The 15,168-nt window shown below is 49.6% G+C and overlaps 1 protein-coding gene across 1 annotated transcript; it reads left to right on the top strand.

Moving 5' to 3' along the window:
* The first annotated feature begins 1,427 nt into the window (after positions 1–1,427).
* On the top strand, positions 1,428–14,738 carry COPS9 (COP9 signalosome subunit 9). Its single transcript, XM_066589453.1, has 3 exons — positions 1,428–1,578; positions 5,439–5,511; positions 14,579–14,738. The coding sequence occupies exons 1-3, from the start codon at positions 1,516–1,518 to the stop codon at positions 14,614–14,616; spliced, it is 174 nt and encodes a 57-aa protein (XP_066445550.1). The 5' UTR covers positions 1,428–1,515; the 3' UTR covers positions 14,617–14,738.
* Positions 14,739–15,168: the final 430 nt, after the last annotated feature.

Below are 15,168 nucleotides of genomic sequence, written 5' to 3'. Positions count from 1 at the left end.
CTCTGTGATGTACATGTATGTCACACAGGCACAGGTTCAGTATGTATCGGGCTCGGGAGCCAATCCTGCTGCATACCCAGTGGGCGACGCCTGTTTGGTACAGCTGACACCCGCCACGATCGCAGCTAGTTCCAATCACAGCGTACATGACTGTCAGTCCTGACTGTTATATGCAAGCTGTCAAATAAATGGGAGTGCCATGTCCAAAAAACCCAAACTATCGAAGTATTACATTATTTATCCCACACACAGCGAATGCTGTAAAACATACCTAATAGCAGAATTGCAATGGTACTGACCCACAGACTGTGAATGCCACAACCCCCTCCCCATTTATTTCACATTTTCTCAATACAATACATGGTAGACTTAGGCTGGGTTCACACGGGGCGTAATTGCCGCAGAATTTCCGTGCAGACTTTCTGTACAGAAATTCCACCCGCGGCTTTTTATCCCAAAATTAGCTAGCAAAGTGGACGAGATTTGCAAAAATCTCATCCACGCGCTGCGGCCGATCCGTTAATGTCAAGCTGCGCTGAAATGACATGCTGTACGGAATTCAAAGAAGCAGCACGTCAATTCTCTCCCCGTTTCCACGGCGGCCTCTTTCCTTTGCGGAAATCTTGCGTAATTTCCGTGCGGTCATTCCGCGAGATTTCGGTCCCGTGTGACCCCAGCCTAAATAGTATCTTTAAAGAATACAATTAGTCCCTCCCAGTAGGAGGGAGTAAAACCTGAAAAATGGCTGGGGTACCAGCCGGGGTACCAAGGTGACTGCTGCACTGTCGTAGGCACTTCCTGCGCTGACCACAGTGACGGCGGCCCTGGGAATCAGCTGATTGGTGGGCGTCCAAGAGGCAGGTCTTTGCTGATCATACCGGTCATCAATAGAAAAAAACAGACTTCTCGTTTGAACGAGTGAACAATGTCAGAGTCGCTCGGGAAGCCGGTGTATACAGCTGATACATCGTTGGCTCATTCAAACGAGAAATCGGTCAGTCATTGAAATTCACTGTATAAGTGAATGAGAACGAATGAGCAATCGGTATTTAAACAGAACAATAAGTGACCGAGCCATCGATGATTTCTATGCGGCATAAAATGAATCACAAACCAGAAGTGAGCGATTATTGTCGGGCGTTGGTGCGCGATTAGACCAAACAATAATTGCTCCTTCTAAAAGCACCTTTAAGCAGGAGCATCAAAAGAAATCGGAAGAAACACGTGTATTCTTCCCCTCCTTGTGAGTATCCCTCCATAGACTGCTATCACACACTTGGGCAAGTTGGTACTGTCTACGAGTAGAGGGAACTTCCATCATCATAGGTATAACGCGGCCGCACTCGCCCCGCCCCTAGCCTGACGTCATACCAGCGGGTCCGTTTCTTTCTATAGCTCAGCGTTGCCGATTTTAACCACGCCCACAAATCACCCGGAAGTGGGGCATAGAAGTTCCGTCCACCGCCGGAAGTGCGCCATCCGCTGGTGTTTACTGTTGTCTGTGTGGAGCTAAAGATGAAGCCGGCAGTGGATGAAATGTTCCCGGAGGGTGGCGGTCCGTTCGTGGACCTGGATGAGGTGAGAGCGCCTGGGATACTCTGTACAGTATAGTCAGCTCTATGACTTATACACGGTCACCTCTTAAAGGGGATGTCCACGACTATAGCAGTGTTATGTCACTTTGGCTGACTGCACACATTTAATAAATGATGACATTTACCAATATATTATTTTTGTTGGTGGTTAATAAAACCTCCTTGTTGCCGCATGTAAACAGCGATGCCCCCAAAACTACTGACGCCCTTCCGACTACCCATGACTACTGTGCCCCCCTGACTACCGACAACCACTGACGCCCCCATGCTGCTGCTTACATGATGGCATATTTATAATATATTTCCATTGATAGTATTATTAAAGTTGGGGTCTGGTTAAGGGTTAAACATGACCATCAACAATAAGCGCTTCACGCAGAAGGTTTAGCGCTGGGACCACCCAAAATGTATTATTAAATTGGGTTTCCAAGACCCCACAAGTTTAAAGGGGTTGTCTCGCGAAAGCAAGTGGGTTTATACACTTCTGTATGGCCATATTAATGCACTTTGTAATATACATCGTGCATTAAATATGAGCCATACAGAAGTTATTCACTTACCTGCTCCGTTGCTAGCGTCCCCGTTGCCATGGTTCCGTCTAACTTCGGTGTCTTCTTGCTTTTTTAGACGCGCTTGCGCAAATGGATCTTCTCCCTTCGGCTGGTCTTGGAAGCATCGGCGTTTTGGCTCCGCCCCCTTGTACGCGTCATCGCGTAGCTCCGCCCCCGTCACGTGCCGATTCCAGCCAATCAGGAGGCTGGAACCGGCACACGTCATGGGGCGGAGCTACGCGATGACGCGAAAAGGGGGCGGAGCCAAAACGCCGATGCTTCCAAGACCAGCCGAAGGGAGAAGATGTATCTGCGCAAGCGCGTCTAAAAAAGCAAGAAGACACCGAAGATTAGACGGATCCATGGCAACGGGGACGCTAGCAACGGAGCAGGTAAGTGAATAACTTCTGTATGGCTCATATTTAATGCACGATGTACATTACAAAGTGCATTAATATGGCCATACAGAAGTGCATAACCCCACTTGCTGCCGCGAGACAACCCCTTTAATGAAAGGCTCATAACTCGCCTGTTCAACCGTCGCCATAAAAGCTCCACCGGTCCTTGTCTTCCAGTGCTGGCGTAACAGACTGCCCACGTGCCGCAGTCTGGTGGGTAGTTGTCTACATCATTGCTACAGTGCCAGAAAGCAAAGCTGGGGGGAGCGGCAGCGCTCTAAGGCCTCCCTCACACAGGGTGTTTGCAGATTCCGCCCCGTTTCAGCAGCGCTAGCATATTTTATTCCAGCGTTTTGGCTGCGTCTTCAGCTCGGCTGTAAACGCAGCCAAGAATGCTGAAAAGAAAAAAAAAGCTATACTCACCTAGCCGCTGCAGTCCGGGTCGCGGCCGCTGGTCTCTGCCGCTGATCCGGGCTTCCTCTGCACTCACAAGTCTATTGCCGGAGGCCAGGTTTGAGAACCCCTGGCTCCGGCAATAGAGTGCTGTGATTGGGCATCGAGCAAGCACCGACAACCAATCACAGCCCTTCATTGACTGTCTCAGCTAATCAGAGCTTGCCAGCGCTGATTGGCTGAGACAGTCAATGAAGGGCTGTGATTGGGCATCGAGCGTGCCGACAACCAATCACAGCACTCTATTGCCGGAGGCGGGGTTCTCAAACCTGGCCTCCGGCAATAGACTTGGGAGTGCAGGGGAAGCCGGATCAGCGGCAGAGACCAGCGGCCGCGACCCGGACTGCAGCGGCTAGGTGAGTATTACTTTCTTTTTTTCTACCTAGCCTAGCTGGGACTGATTTTCAGGGTAGGGCTTCTATTGCAAGCCCTTACCCCGAAAATCGGCGAGCGGTTAACGCTGCCAAAAACGCGGCACCAAGTGTTGCTGCGTTTTCAGCAGTGCTAAAACCGCTGCCCATTCATTTTAATGGGCGACGCAGGGCTGAAAACGCCCCAAAATAGAACATGCATCGCTGTCAAAGCACAGCGTTGCAAGGCGCTGCGTTTTCCGCCCTGTGTGAGCAGCCCCATTGAAATGAATGGGAGTGAGTGTTGAGCGCTGGGCTGAAAAGGCAGCGCTAAACGCTGTATAAAACGCCCTGTGTGAGGGAGACCTAAGGCTGGGTTCACATAGGGCTGATTTGCAACGTTTTTTCCGTTGCGGTTTTGCCGCATAAGAACTGCTTCTGCGGCAAAACCGCTTCAAAGGTTAATTTTGGCTTGCGGATTTTCGTGCAGAAAAATCCACAAGCGGTTTTTCCGCGCGCTTTTTTTACTTTTTGCCGTGTATTTGGTGCGGTCTTGACTGCGTCCATAGAGGTCTATAATAAGTCTCTGAAAATCCCTCAGGCCTGGGTTACCGTATGTCGCGGTAATCATACGCCGGTGAGCCCGGCCTTAGGCTGCTTTCACATCTGCGTTGGGGGGCCTACCATTTTTTCCTGCTCTGTTCGGGGAGCGGAAAAGGGTAATCCACTGGCCAAACGGAACTGTCGTATGACGGAACTGAACAGCACAGAACAGACCCTGTTGACTAGAAGGGGGTCCTTCCGCTTTCTGCTCAGCTGACCGGCTTTTAGATGGAAGCCCTGCATGCAGCCCTTATTCTGACGGAATGTTGTGCCGTTCTGCATCAGGATTTTCCAGCGCAGATGTGACACCGCCCGCGCCTGCAGGTGAAGCTTTATCCTAATATAACCAGCGTTCTGTTATTCACTATTGGGGGTCCCTAACCTCTCCAGGACACATCCATAGGGGTAAGGCTGTATTCACACAGCCAAGAGCGAGATACGCCCCAGATTCTTGGGTGCTACTTGCATCGGACAGCACATGGCTCCTCGGTCCGTGTGCAGTACACGGCATATGTCACATGTTCTGTTCTTTTACAAGACTCTCACAAGAATAGGACATGCAATAATTTTTTGAACTCGGACAATGGGTCCAAATGAAAAGTCGCAAGGGTTCTCTTCCTGTGCGGTTTCCCTTCATATCGCACTCGGACGGAACGCGTACGGGAATATCCTCCCACTTCAGGCTTTATTTTCTCCCGTACTTGTGTTTTGGTCGCTTTACACAGGACAATCACCAGGCCTGAGCACTCCTCCGACTGTTCCTTCACCCAGCTGTGGAAAGAGACCAACGATTGGTGGATGAATGAGCACGCACTCATTCATCGGCTTGCCTATCACCGACCGCTACACATGGACGGACGATCTTTATATCGGTCTGTCCTGCCCGTAGAGCAGATAAACTGTCAGTTTACACGGAGGGAACAAGCGCTGAACAAAATGCCCGTTGTCGGTCAGTGGTTGTAAGCACGACCAACTTATCTGCCTGTGTGAAGGCACCATTTATGTCACTATATGACCCGCTACCGCTAAAGCCAGCGATCAGACACTATGCGCTACGTGCTGACCGGCAGTGGCAGCGCACACTTGTGGCTGGTGGGGAGAACCACAGCAAACTTTCTAAAAAGTATATTCTATTTTCTGTTAGCCTTTTTTAGTTGTCCTATTTGCTTTGGTTAGTGTACTAAATTTACATGGGTCAGAAATGTGTCTTTCTGGGTGCATTACCTCTTGGCACCATGGTTCCAAGAATCGAAGAAGCCCCCCCCCCCCCCCCCCCCCCTTCCCAAAGGAGCCGTCTTGAACTCCCATTTCCATACATGTGGGAAATCTTTCAGCCCATCAGTGGCCTGTTTAGCGAATGCATTCTTTTTGCAGGGTGTCCTATAAATAAAGAGCTGCGCCCCCCAGCAGCACATACAGAATATAGATGCTAATATAAGATTGGCGCCATGTTAGACTATTGTTTACAGTAACCTTCTCTGACTACAGGCGGGTGGAAGCACAGGACTTCTGATGGACCTCGCCGCCAACGAGAAGGCCGTACATCTAGACTTCTTCAATAGTGAGTTCTCTCTTGTGATGCCCATTAAAGATGCTTAGACCATGGATTGTATGTGTTTAATACTATATGGTGACTTGTGGAGAAGGTAACTTGAGTCACAAGCTGTTTGCCACTTTTAGAATATATTTCCCTGCCATTAGTGCCAGCATTAAAAAGCTTTTCTGAAGTTGTGCAATAGTACATTAAGAAACGTGATGTCACTTCCTAACATGGTTGTACTTCCAACTGGGCCTAAAGTAAAAAAAAAATATAGGATAGAGGGCCTTGTATAAAGGCACACTATTTTTCAATGTTTTCCATCAGGATAGTTCCTCAATGGGAGTCTGCTGCTCAGAACCCTCATTGATCAGCTGTCCAACAAGGCCTCTTCTTGAGCATGTAATGTTATGTACATCAGTGTGATTGTTTCCAAGTAATCTTGTAGATATAATACTTTTTAATAGCAAACAAAAATACGTGATCTTATTGCTTGCTTTCCAACCTACTCAGGGTTCTTCCTCAGGAACAGATCTAAAGATGTATTTACATAAAAACATATACACATGATCACATGGGAGGGCACAATCATGGTGTGATTAATTTGCAATTAGATAAATACCAGTGACAAGATAAGAGGGCACAGACATGTTGTGATTAGTAGCACTTAGATAAATTCCCAGGGAGGGATGAGCAGAACAGTAAATAATTAGTCCCGTAAGAAAATGTGTATCAGTCACATGGCCTGTGAACAGCTCAGTTCTATTGAAGGTAATGGAATTGAGTTGCTGTACCAAGCATAGCTGCTATACTGTGTACTGCACTGTACCTGGTGTGGACTGAAGCAGCTCATCCGAGCACTGCTGTTTAGAGATGAGCGAGTATACTCGCTAAGGCACATTACTCGAGTGAGTAGTGCCTTAGCCGAGTATCTCCCCGCTCGCCTCTAAAGATTCGGGGGCCGGCTCGAGATCTCCCCTCCGTTCCTCCCTGCCCCCCCGAATCTTTAGAGACGAGCGGGGAGATACTCGGCTAAGGCACTACTCGCTCGAGTAATGTGCCTTACCAAGGATACTCATCTCTACTGCTGTACCTTTAGTCAGCTGATCGGTCGGGGTCCCGAGCTTTGGACCCCTGTCAATCGGCTATTTACCAGCACTTAGCCCCGCCCCTGTTACACCTCCTCTCATTGAAAATAGTGCAGAGGGGCGGAGAGGAGGCAAAGAGGGGGCGGGAGCTCAGTTCCTGCTCCTCGCTCTTCCATCCCCTCCCCCCTGCACACAAGGAGATCTATATCGGTCCTGGCTGCAGAGAAAAGAACTGCGCATGTGCGGATGAGAAGAGGCTCGTTCCCGCGCCGACGAGAGCTGCTGTGGCCCGACAAGAAGAAAAGATTCTTGTAACCGGGGACGACGGAGGAGCAACACAGGGGGGGGGGGGGCACCCCTTCAGGTAAGTCCAAAACTTCTGTTTGCTTCATTTTCCATGCACAATGTATATTACAAAGTGCAAGGAAATGGGCAAACAGAAGTAATGACATGCAATGTTTCTGGCCGGACAACCCCTTTAAGTACTAAAAAAAAAAAAATTGACCCATAAAGTGTCCATAGCCTATTGATGACCTATACTCGATATAGGTTACCATTAAAGATGAGCGAACATACTCGTTTCGAGTAATTACTCGATCGAGCATTGCTATTTTTCCCGGCGTCATCCTGACGGCAGACATGGAGGTTGCACCTTGACCTCGTAGGGACAGGAAGCAAGAGACTTTAAAAGGCTCCTCCTGCCTCCCATTCACCAGTGCTTCCTGTCCCTACAGGGACATGCAAGAGGAGCTCCCTCCAGGGAGCTGCAGGATAACAACCGGGATTGACAGTCCACAGGGCCGCTTCCCCTCTCACCTTCCCAAGAGGAATCTTGCTGACAAGCGGGGCTGACGGTCCACAGGGCTGCTTCCCCGTTTACCTCCCCTCCGGAGAGTCAGCGCGGTCCGGGAGCACGGCGGGCCACAGGTCTGACCGCCCGGGGTTCACCACCGCAGCGGTCGGAGCGGCGGACCAGAGGTCCTTGAGTCCCCTCCTTCCTCTTCCAGTTCGGAGTTGTTTTCAGCCGGGGAGAGCGGCGGGCCACAGGCTCAGATGCCTCTCTCCTCCAGGCATGCCGGCGCGGCGTCGGGGGGCGGAGCCAATGACGCGGTGTGACGCGGTGACGTCAGACACCATCAGCTGACCCGGAACAGCGGGATATTTGAAAATGGAGACCCCCCGGCAAGCTTCCACTGACAGCACACCTTCAGAGAAGGATTCATCTGTCTAATCTGGTTCTGTCTGCGTTTCTGCATTATGACTACAAAGGAACCAGAGATGGAAGCCCTGCAAACTGTAAGTGTTACTTGGTGCAGGAATGTTATGCTCAGAGATTTACCATTGTGTGGGGGGTTTTCCCTTATGTGCATGCATGTATATTCTGCAGGACCTAAAGAAAAAACACAGGAAAGGCGCTCTGTGGCTTTAAAAAAAAAAAAAAAGCAGCTATGCCCCGATTGTACCTCCAAGATCCTTACGGATGAACAGGCCGCATTCACGGAAGATATTAGATCCCTGGTTAGAGAGGAGGTCCGGGCATCAATTTCTAGTCTCCCCCCAGCTCAGCGGGAAGGAAGGGCCGCTAAAAGGGCGAGCCACATACCGCTAACGAGCTCAGAGTTTGAGCAATCCCTGCGCGACTTGTCAAATGGCGAACTCTTTGACCGTCCCCCTGACCCCAGGGATGAGAATAAAAAGTACTATTTCTCATCTGGGGACCTGGTTGACCCGATCAAAGCAGTCAGGGATACGATGAAGGTCGAGGATGTGGTCGAGCAAAGGTCTGTACAGGACGACATGTCCGGCGGGCTCAGACCAAGGAACCGCACAGTGTTTCCGGTTAATGATACCCTGAAGAAAGTAATCAGGGATGAGTGCGCTGCGCGGACAAACACCTCTATTTGTCCCGCGAACATAAAGAGGGACTCCGCTTTGCGGAGAAAGACGTGAGCATCTACGCGTGGTCCGGGAGCACGGCGGGCCACAGGTCTGACCACCCAGGGTTCACCGTCGGAGCGGCGGACCAGAGGTCCTTGGGCCCCCTCCTTCCTCTGCCACAGCTCGGCGCAGTTGTTTTCAGCTGGGGAGAGCGGCTGGCCACAGGCTCAGATGCCTCTCTCCTCCAGGCATGCCGGCGCGGTCGCGCGCGGCATCGGGCACAGGTGGCCATAATGGCCAAAAAGACAGCCCTGCCATTCGAGGACTCCTCATCTTAAAGACCTGATGGACAGGGTTGACGCCTTGATGAAACGAGCCTGGCAAACAACGGCCTATACGCTGAAGTCCAATATCGCAGCGACTTCTGTGGCGAGGTCGATGTTCCTCTGATTGGGGAAACTCGACGACCAGAGTAAACAGAAGGCCCCTAGAGATGCGTTACTGGAATGCATGCCTCTACTTAGATCAGCAACAGGCGGTCTGGCTGAAAACATGGAAAGCAGATATGGCTTCCAAAGTAGGGCCGTGTAACATCTCGGTTTCATGCCCAGCACATCTTTGGCGCGGACTTGGAGGAGATCCTAAAAAGAGCTACCGACAGGACCCACAGTTTCCCGGACCAAGCAAGAACGGGATTTCCCCACAAACCTCAGCCATCCTTCAAGCCATACCGAGGCAAAGGAAAGACGGGGTGCTGGTTTTACCCCAAAGGAGGCAGGAGTAAGACAAAAACAACCCCTTCCCCTGTAGGCAAGTACCAGATGGGGGGAGACTGTTGAGCTTTCCCGGCCCCCACGCAATCCCCCGCCCTGCAGGGTATCTTTAGAAATGAAATTTCTAAGGTGCTACAGATGGGGGCGGTAGTCCAGGTCCCCGCAGTAGAACAGGGCTTGGGGTTCTACCCACCCCTATTTCTGATCAAAAAAACCGAACAACAGTTTCAGATGATCCTTAATCTGAAGGGCCTGAACAGGTTGATTACCTACAAAAGGTTTAAGATGGAAACCATCAGGTCTGCAGTAACTCTGATCAAAAGAGGGGACTTTATGAGTACCGTCGATCTAAAGGACGCGTACTACCACGTCCCAGTCCTGTCGGAACATCACAAGTACCTGCGGTTTGCCATCAGGATGCGCAGCCGTGTACACCATTTTCAATTCCAGTGCCTACCCCTCGGAATTTCAACGGCACCCAGGATATTCTCTAAAATAGTGGCAGAGATGGTGGCGCATCTCCAGGTGGCAGGCATAAACATTGTCCCATACCTGGACGATTTCCTGGTAATGGCATCAGCGCCGAAGATCCTCAAAGAGGATACCAGCCGAATCATCTCCCTATGTCAGAGACTGGGGTGGATAGTTAACTTCCCTAAATCTAGTCTTCTCCCCGAGACGCGAAAGACCTCCTGGGGGTACAGATAGACTCAGCGTCTCAGATCTTGTCTTTGCCTCCACCCAGGCAGGAAAACCTCAGCCTGGCAGCACAGCCATGCGGCCAGAAGAAACAAATAACGATTAGGGACGCAACGAGGCTCCTGGGCCTCATGACCTCCTGTGTCGGCATTATTCCTTGGGCCCAGGCTCACCCAAGGACGCTACAGAGAGCCACCCTGGGCAACTGGGACGGGGCAACAACCTCTCTGGACCGCAGAGTGCCCGTGTCATCAGCGGTCACAAGGTCCTTCCGCTGGTGGCGGTCAACTGGCAACCTAGAGGCGGAGTCCCCATGGGTGACAGAGCCCTTCATCTCCGTAGTCACCAAGGCAAGCCAGCCTGGCTGGGGAGCGCAAGTGGGGCAGCGTTTGCTCCAGGGCAAATGGGGTCCGACATTGCGTGCCTAGACCTCACATTTCAGAGAGCTTGGGGCCATCTGGGAGCATGTTAAGATCTTCTCGGATAACGGGACCTCCGTTTCACTTATTCACCACCAGGGAGGCACCAGAAACTTCCACCTGCTGAAATTAACAGCCTGGATTTTCCGATGGGCCGAGTCCACGGTACAGTCCCTGACAGCGGTCCATCTCAAAGGATCCCAGATCCTGACAGACGACTTTCTAAGTCAAAGAGGCCTAGACCCCGGGGAATGGTCTCTGAATCAAGAGGAATTTTGTCTCATTACAGAAACCTGGGGCAAACCACAGGTGGACCTGTTTGCGAGCAGCAAAAATTCAGAATGTCCCGCCTATTTTTCGCTAGATCCGAGGGACAAGTCCGAGGGGTTGGACGCCTTTTCCCATAGTTGGGATTTCAGTCTGGCGTACGCCTTCCCCCTTCCCCATACCCCTGATCCCGAGAGTTCTTCAGAAGGTCCAGCAGAGCAACATCACGCTGATCCTGATCACCCAATACTGGGGAAAAAAGGGCATGGTTTCCGGTGCTCCTAAAGCTCGGGGGGGAAAATTCTCCTCCTGGAGGGGGCTTGAGGTCTCCAATCCTGACACTTTGGTGGTGGAGATTTTGGACTTCCTCCAGATAAGAACCTGAGACCAGGAACCCTGGAAGTACAGGTAGCAGCGCTCTCAGCCATTCTAGACCAACCTTGGGCAGATCATAGACTGATCCGCAGGTTCATGAAAGCGGCAGAAAGAATGCGGTCAGTTAGCCGTAGTACAGTGCCCCCCCCCCCCCCCCCCCCCATGGGACCTGAACCTAGTTCTCCAAAGCCTCTGCAAAGACCCCCTCAACCTATCGATCAGATTCCAATTAGGTTCCTCACGTTTAAAACTGTGTTCCTGGTAGCTATCACAGCAGCAAGGCACGGAAGCGAGCTCCAGGCCCTATCTTGTAAGATGTCTTACCTATTAAGCCAGGACGATAGGGTCATACAAAAAAACAGACCCCCGTTTTTCTTCCAAAGGTAACCTCAAAATTCCACAGACAGCAAGAAATTATTCTCCCATCCTTCTGTCAAAATCCCCAAAACGATAGGGAAAGAGACTACCATAGCCTGGATGCAAGGAAGGCCATCCTATGCTACCCAGAGCAGACATTATCCTTTTAGGAAGGCTGACTGTCTTTTGTTCAATTTCAGGGGCCAGGCAGAGGAAGAGCGGCTTCTAGGAGACCCATTAGCCACCGGATAAAATCCACCATCCAGCAGGCCTACTCCGTCCTGCAACAGCGCTATCCCGGAAGGACTCAAGGCCCATTCTACCAGGGCAGTATCCTGCTCCTGGGCAGAGAGGGCTATGGCGACGCCGGACCAAATCTGTAAGGCAGCCACATGGTCCAACCTGCACACATTCGCAAAACATTACAGGCCGAATGCGGACCTCTCCTCCGATCTCTCTCTTTCGGGAGAAAGGTCCTGCAGGCAGTGGTCCCTCCCTAAAGAGTTAATCTGGTATACTCCATGTCTGCCGTCAGGATGACGCCGGGAAAAGGGAGTGAATTTCTTACCGAAAATTCCTTTTTCCCGAGTCATCCTGACGGCACGTATTTCCCTCCCAAAAATTCACACGTTTATATAAACGTTTATGCGGGCACGAATCTGTAGCCCAGAGGCTCCTATGTTGGACATTTCCTTTTATGCGGAAAATTTGTGCATATTATCTTGTGTTATGTCTGGGTAAGCTACCCTCTTATTGTTTATGTTCAAATAGAACTAATCATGTTATTTTTTTTCGGAGCAAATAAATATCTTCCTTGGTTAACCACGACATGTCCATGTAAGTAAGTTAGAAGACACTGGTGAATGGGAGACGGGAGGAGCCTTTTAAAGTCTCTTGCTTCCTGTCCCTACGAGGTCAAGGTGCAACCTCCATGTCTGCCGTCAGGATGACTCGGGAAAAAGGAATTTTCGGTAAGAAATTCACTCCCTTTCGAGTACCTGGCTACTCGGGTGCAAAGATTCGGGGGGAGCGGGGGATGGCGTGGTAGAGCGGGGGGTAGCAGTGGGGAACAGGGGGGAGCTGTCTCTCTAACTCCTCCCCCCCCCCCCCCCCCCCACTCCCCTCTGCAACCCACCACTCACCCACGGCGCCCCCCGAATCTTTTCACCCGAGTAGAGAAGTACTCGAAAATTGCGGTGCTTGAGTGAAAAAGGGGCGTGGCTGAGTAGGTTCGCTCATCTCTAGTTACCAATAGTTGATCAGAACTCCTGCCAGTCAGCTAACTGAAGTAACAGCGGTGCTAGGGTGGGCCACTTCTATCCATGCCAGGCACAGCACAAATGTGACATTTGCATGCTACTGTGAAGGCTCTACCTGGTAGAAATAATGGCTTACTCTACACACCCAGATCTCCCAGTGACAGATTGCTGCTAAGCATTGACTTTCTTAAGCGGGAGGCAAATGCTGCTTCTGTCTGCTGACTTACCAACGCTTTACTGTAACTTTGTCAGGGAGATAAAACATTTGCGTTTTTAAGGCCCATTTAGACACAACCATTAACTCTCAAAAGCCATCTTTCGAGCCATAATTGTTGCGTGTAAATGTGCGCCCATCGTGCACTATTTGTTCACCTCTGACTTTGAGCAAGCTTAAAATCAGCTATGAGCCTTATTAGCGCTGCTTGCTGAATTCTCAGCGGGATACCGCTGACAGCTCTGAGAGCAAAGCTGTTTGCAGATAACGGCGCTTCTGCTGTCATCTGCAATACAGCTGGAGCCTCCATTTACACACTAATAAACTCTTAAGTAGCTAATTAGCTACTTAAGAGTTTATGCAAAGCGATCGCTCAAAACTATCACTCAAACTACCTTTTGAGCGGTCATCTTTCAGTGTAAATGGACCTCAAGTCATGTGCTTAAACTTTGACTTTGTGTGTGTGTGTGTGTGTGTGTGTAAGTAAAACAGTGGTGGGCAACTTGCACCCACGGGTATCTGTTATGTGGCCATCCAGCTTTGTGTGCTTTAATAATTACTGTCTTCTCTCCTTTGGAGGATACATTAATTATGATTAATTTGGCCATCAGATAGCATATCATACAGCGAAGCTTTGCATATCAAGGAGGACTAGTAACATGATAGAGGTAAGTATTTTATATGTGAAGGGTCAGACGGCATATGGATAAGGGAAAATGGGCAGAACAATGCATGAAGGGGGCACATGTATCTGACACTGTATTGTGTCCCCTGTCCTCCTCACTGCGGGGTTACTGCACCCTCCCTGACATGAGGAAGAGACTGAATGGAGTGCTGGTTGAACAACGCACCAGCACTTCATTTACTTTCAATGGGGTTGCTGAGATACCCGAACAGCACCTGCTCGGGTACTTTAATTAGCGGCATTGAAATGAATGGAGTGCTGACAGCACATGTGCGGCCAACGCTCCATTCAGAGTGCCGTGACTGTGGGGGGGGGAAGGGACCCCCGCAGTGACAAGAGGACGAGACATGAGAGCCCTGTTCTCGAGATTGATGGAGACCCTCCAATGATTAGCAAGCTTCCCTCCTATCCTATGGCTAGGGAATAGCTTGAAATTGTGGTTCAACCCCTTTAATAATAGAGGAACCACCTTGGAATTGTTTGTAGAGCACATGCTCTACAAACAATTCCAAGGTGGTTCCTCTATTGTTAAAGGGGTTGTACCACAATTTCAAGCTATTCCCTAGCCATAGGATAGGAATGAAGCATGGTTTTCTGACTGGTTTCCTATTCCCAATGATTGATAAGACGTCTTATAAAGTCAGTTTGATTTGAAGGAATGTTGTCATCCAATAGATGGCGCTGTAGAGGTATTTTTCCATCTTTATCATTTGGATCAGTTGGAGATAAAGTAGTTGACCAGAGTGAGGTGGTGCCATCTCTGTCTGGAATAGCTAAAAAGACTACAAGACGTTTCCTATGCATATCTTATCCAATTAGTTGTTTAGGTTACCCGATAATGCCAGATATGGGCACACATGGGATAGTATTAATATTAAACTGCAACAGAAAGTGGAGATATACAATCCAGTCAAACAGGAAGATGGAAATATTCAGGAGAAGACACATCAATGTCCTTTATGGACGTAGGCAGCGGGTTACTGGTATCGTCATGTGTTGTCTGGGCAATCTATAGCTGGTTCCCTGGCTGTAGACCCTCTTGACATGCATTATATACGTGTTTTTGTTTTTGCACAGGTTTTGGAGACATGTTTGATGACGATGACTTTCAATAACACTCTTGTGAGGCATTGATCCCCGCAGTTTGATGCAAGATGGTGGCAATATAAATAAGATGGACAGAAGACCTGGAGATTAATTTATATTACTTGTGTAAATAAAGTTTCTAAATCCACAAGTTGTGTTGTTATTTGTAAGTACGATGGGGCAGATTTCTTAAAACTGGCATCTCATTCACATCTTAAACTGAAGAGGCTCAGACTTTGTCAATTTGGTGCATTCGGTGCGTCCCTTCTACTAGAAACTTGGGTATGTAGACTTTTCAATATTTTGCTTTAGAATTCAATGAGGTTGTGCCAACATGTAATTCTAAGGCCATATTCATTTCTGCATTGGAAGCTCCAGCGCAGATCTGCCATAAAATCAGTGAGGAAATGGCGCATGCTCTACGTCAAACAGACCTCATTGCAGTTGATGGAGTCTGTTGGGAACAGTTGGTGTCTGGAATATGCACAATCCAGCCTTTCTGCTCTTTCTTTATATGATTCCTATGACTGAGCCAAATAATGAAAACCAAGTGGCATTGTAAACTATAGATATACATGGGG

The sequence above is a fragment of the Eleutherodactylus coqui genome, chromosome 1 (genome assembly GCF_035609145.1).
Source record: "Eleutherodactylus coqui strain aEleCoq1 chromosome 1, aEleCoq1.hap1, whole genome shotgun sequence".
Lineage (NCBI taxonomy): Eukaryota > Metazoa > Chordata > Amphibia > Anura > Eleutherodactylidae > Eleutherodactylus > Eleutherodactylus coqui.
The sequence above is the reverse complement of the archived record's forward strand: the minus strand, read 5'-3'. Positions and strand labels throughout refer to the sequence as shown.

What these genes read in the sequence shown, in the direction of transcription:
- COPS9 (XM_066589453.1), top strand. Translation starts at nt 1,516, where the DNA reads ATGAAGCCGGCAGTGGATGAAATGTTCCCGGAGGGTGGCGGTCCGTTC. An exon ending in CGTTCGTGGACCTGGATGAG is followed by an intron (nt 1,579 to 5,438) that starts GTGAGAGCGCCT and finishes CTCTGACTACAG; the next exon opens with GCGGGTGGAAGCACAGGACT. An exon ending in ACATCTAGACTTCTTCAATA is followed by an intron (nt 5,512 to 14,578) that starts GTGAGTTCTCTC and finishes GTTTTTGCACAG; the next exon opens with GTTTTGGAGACATGTTTGAT.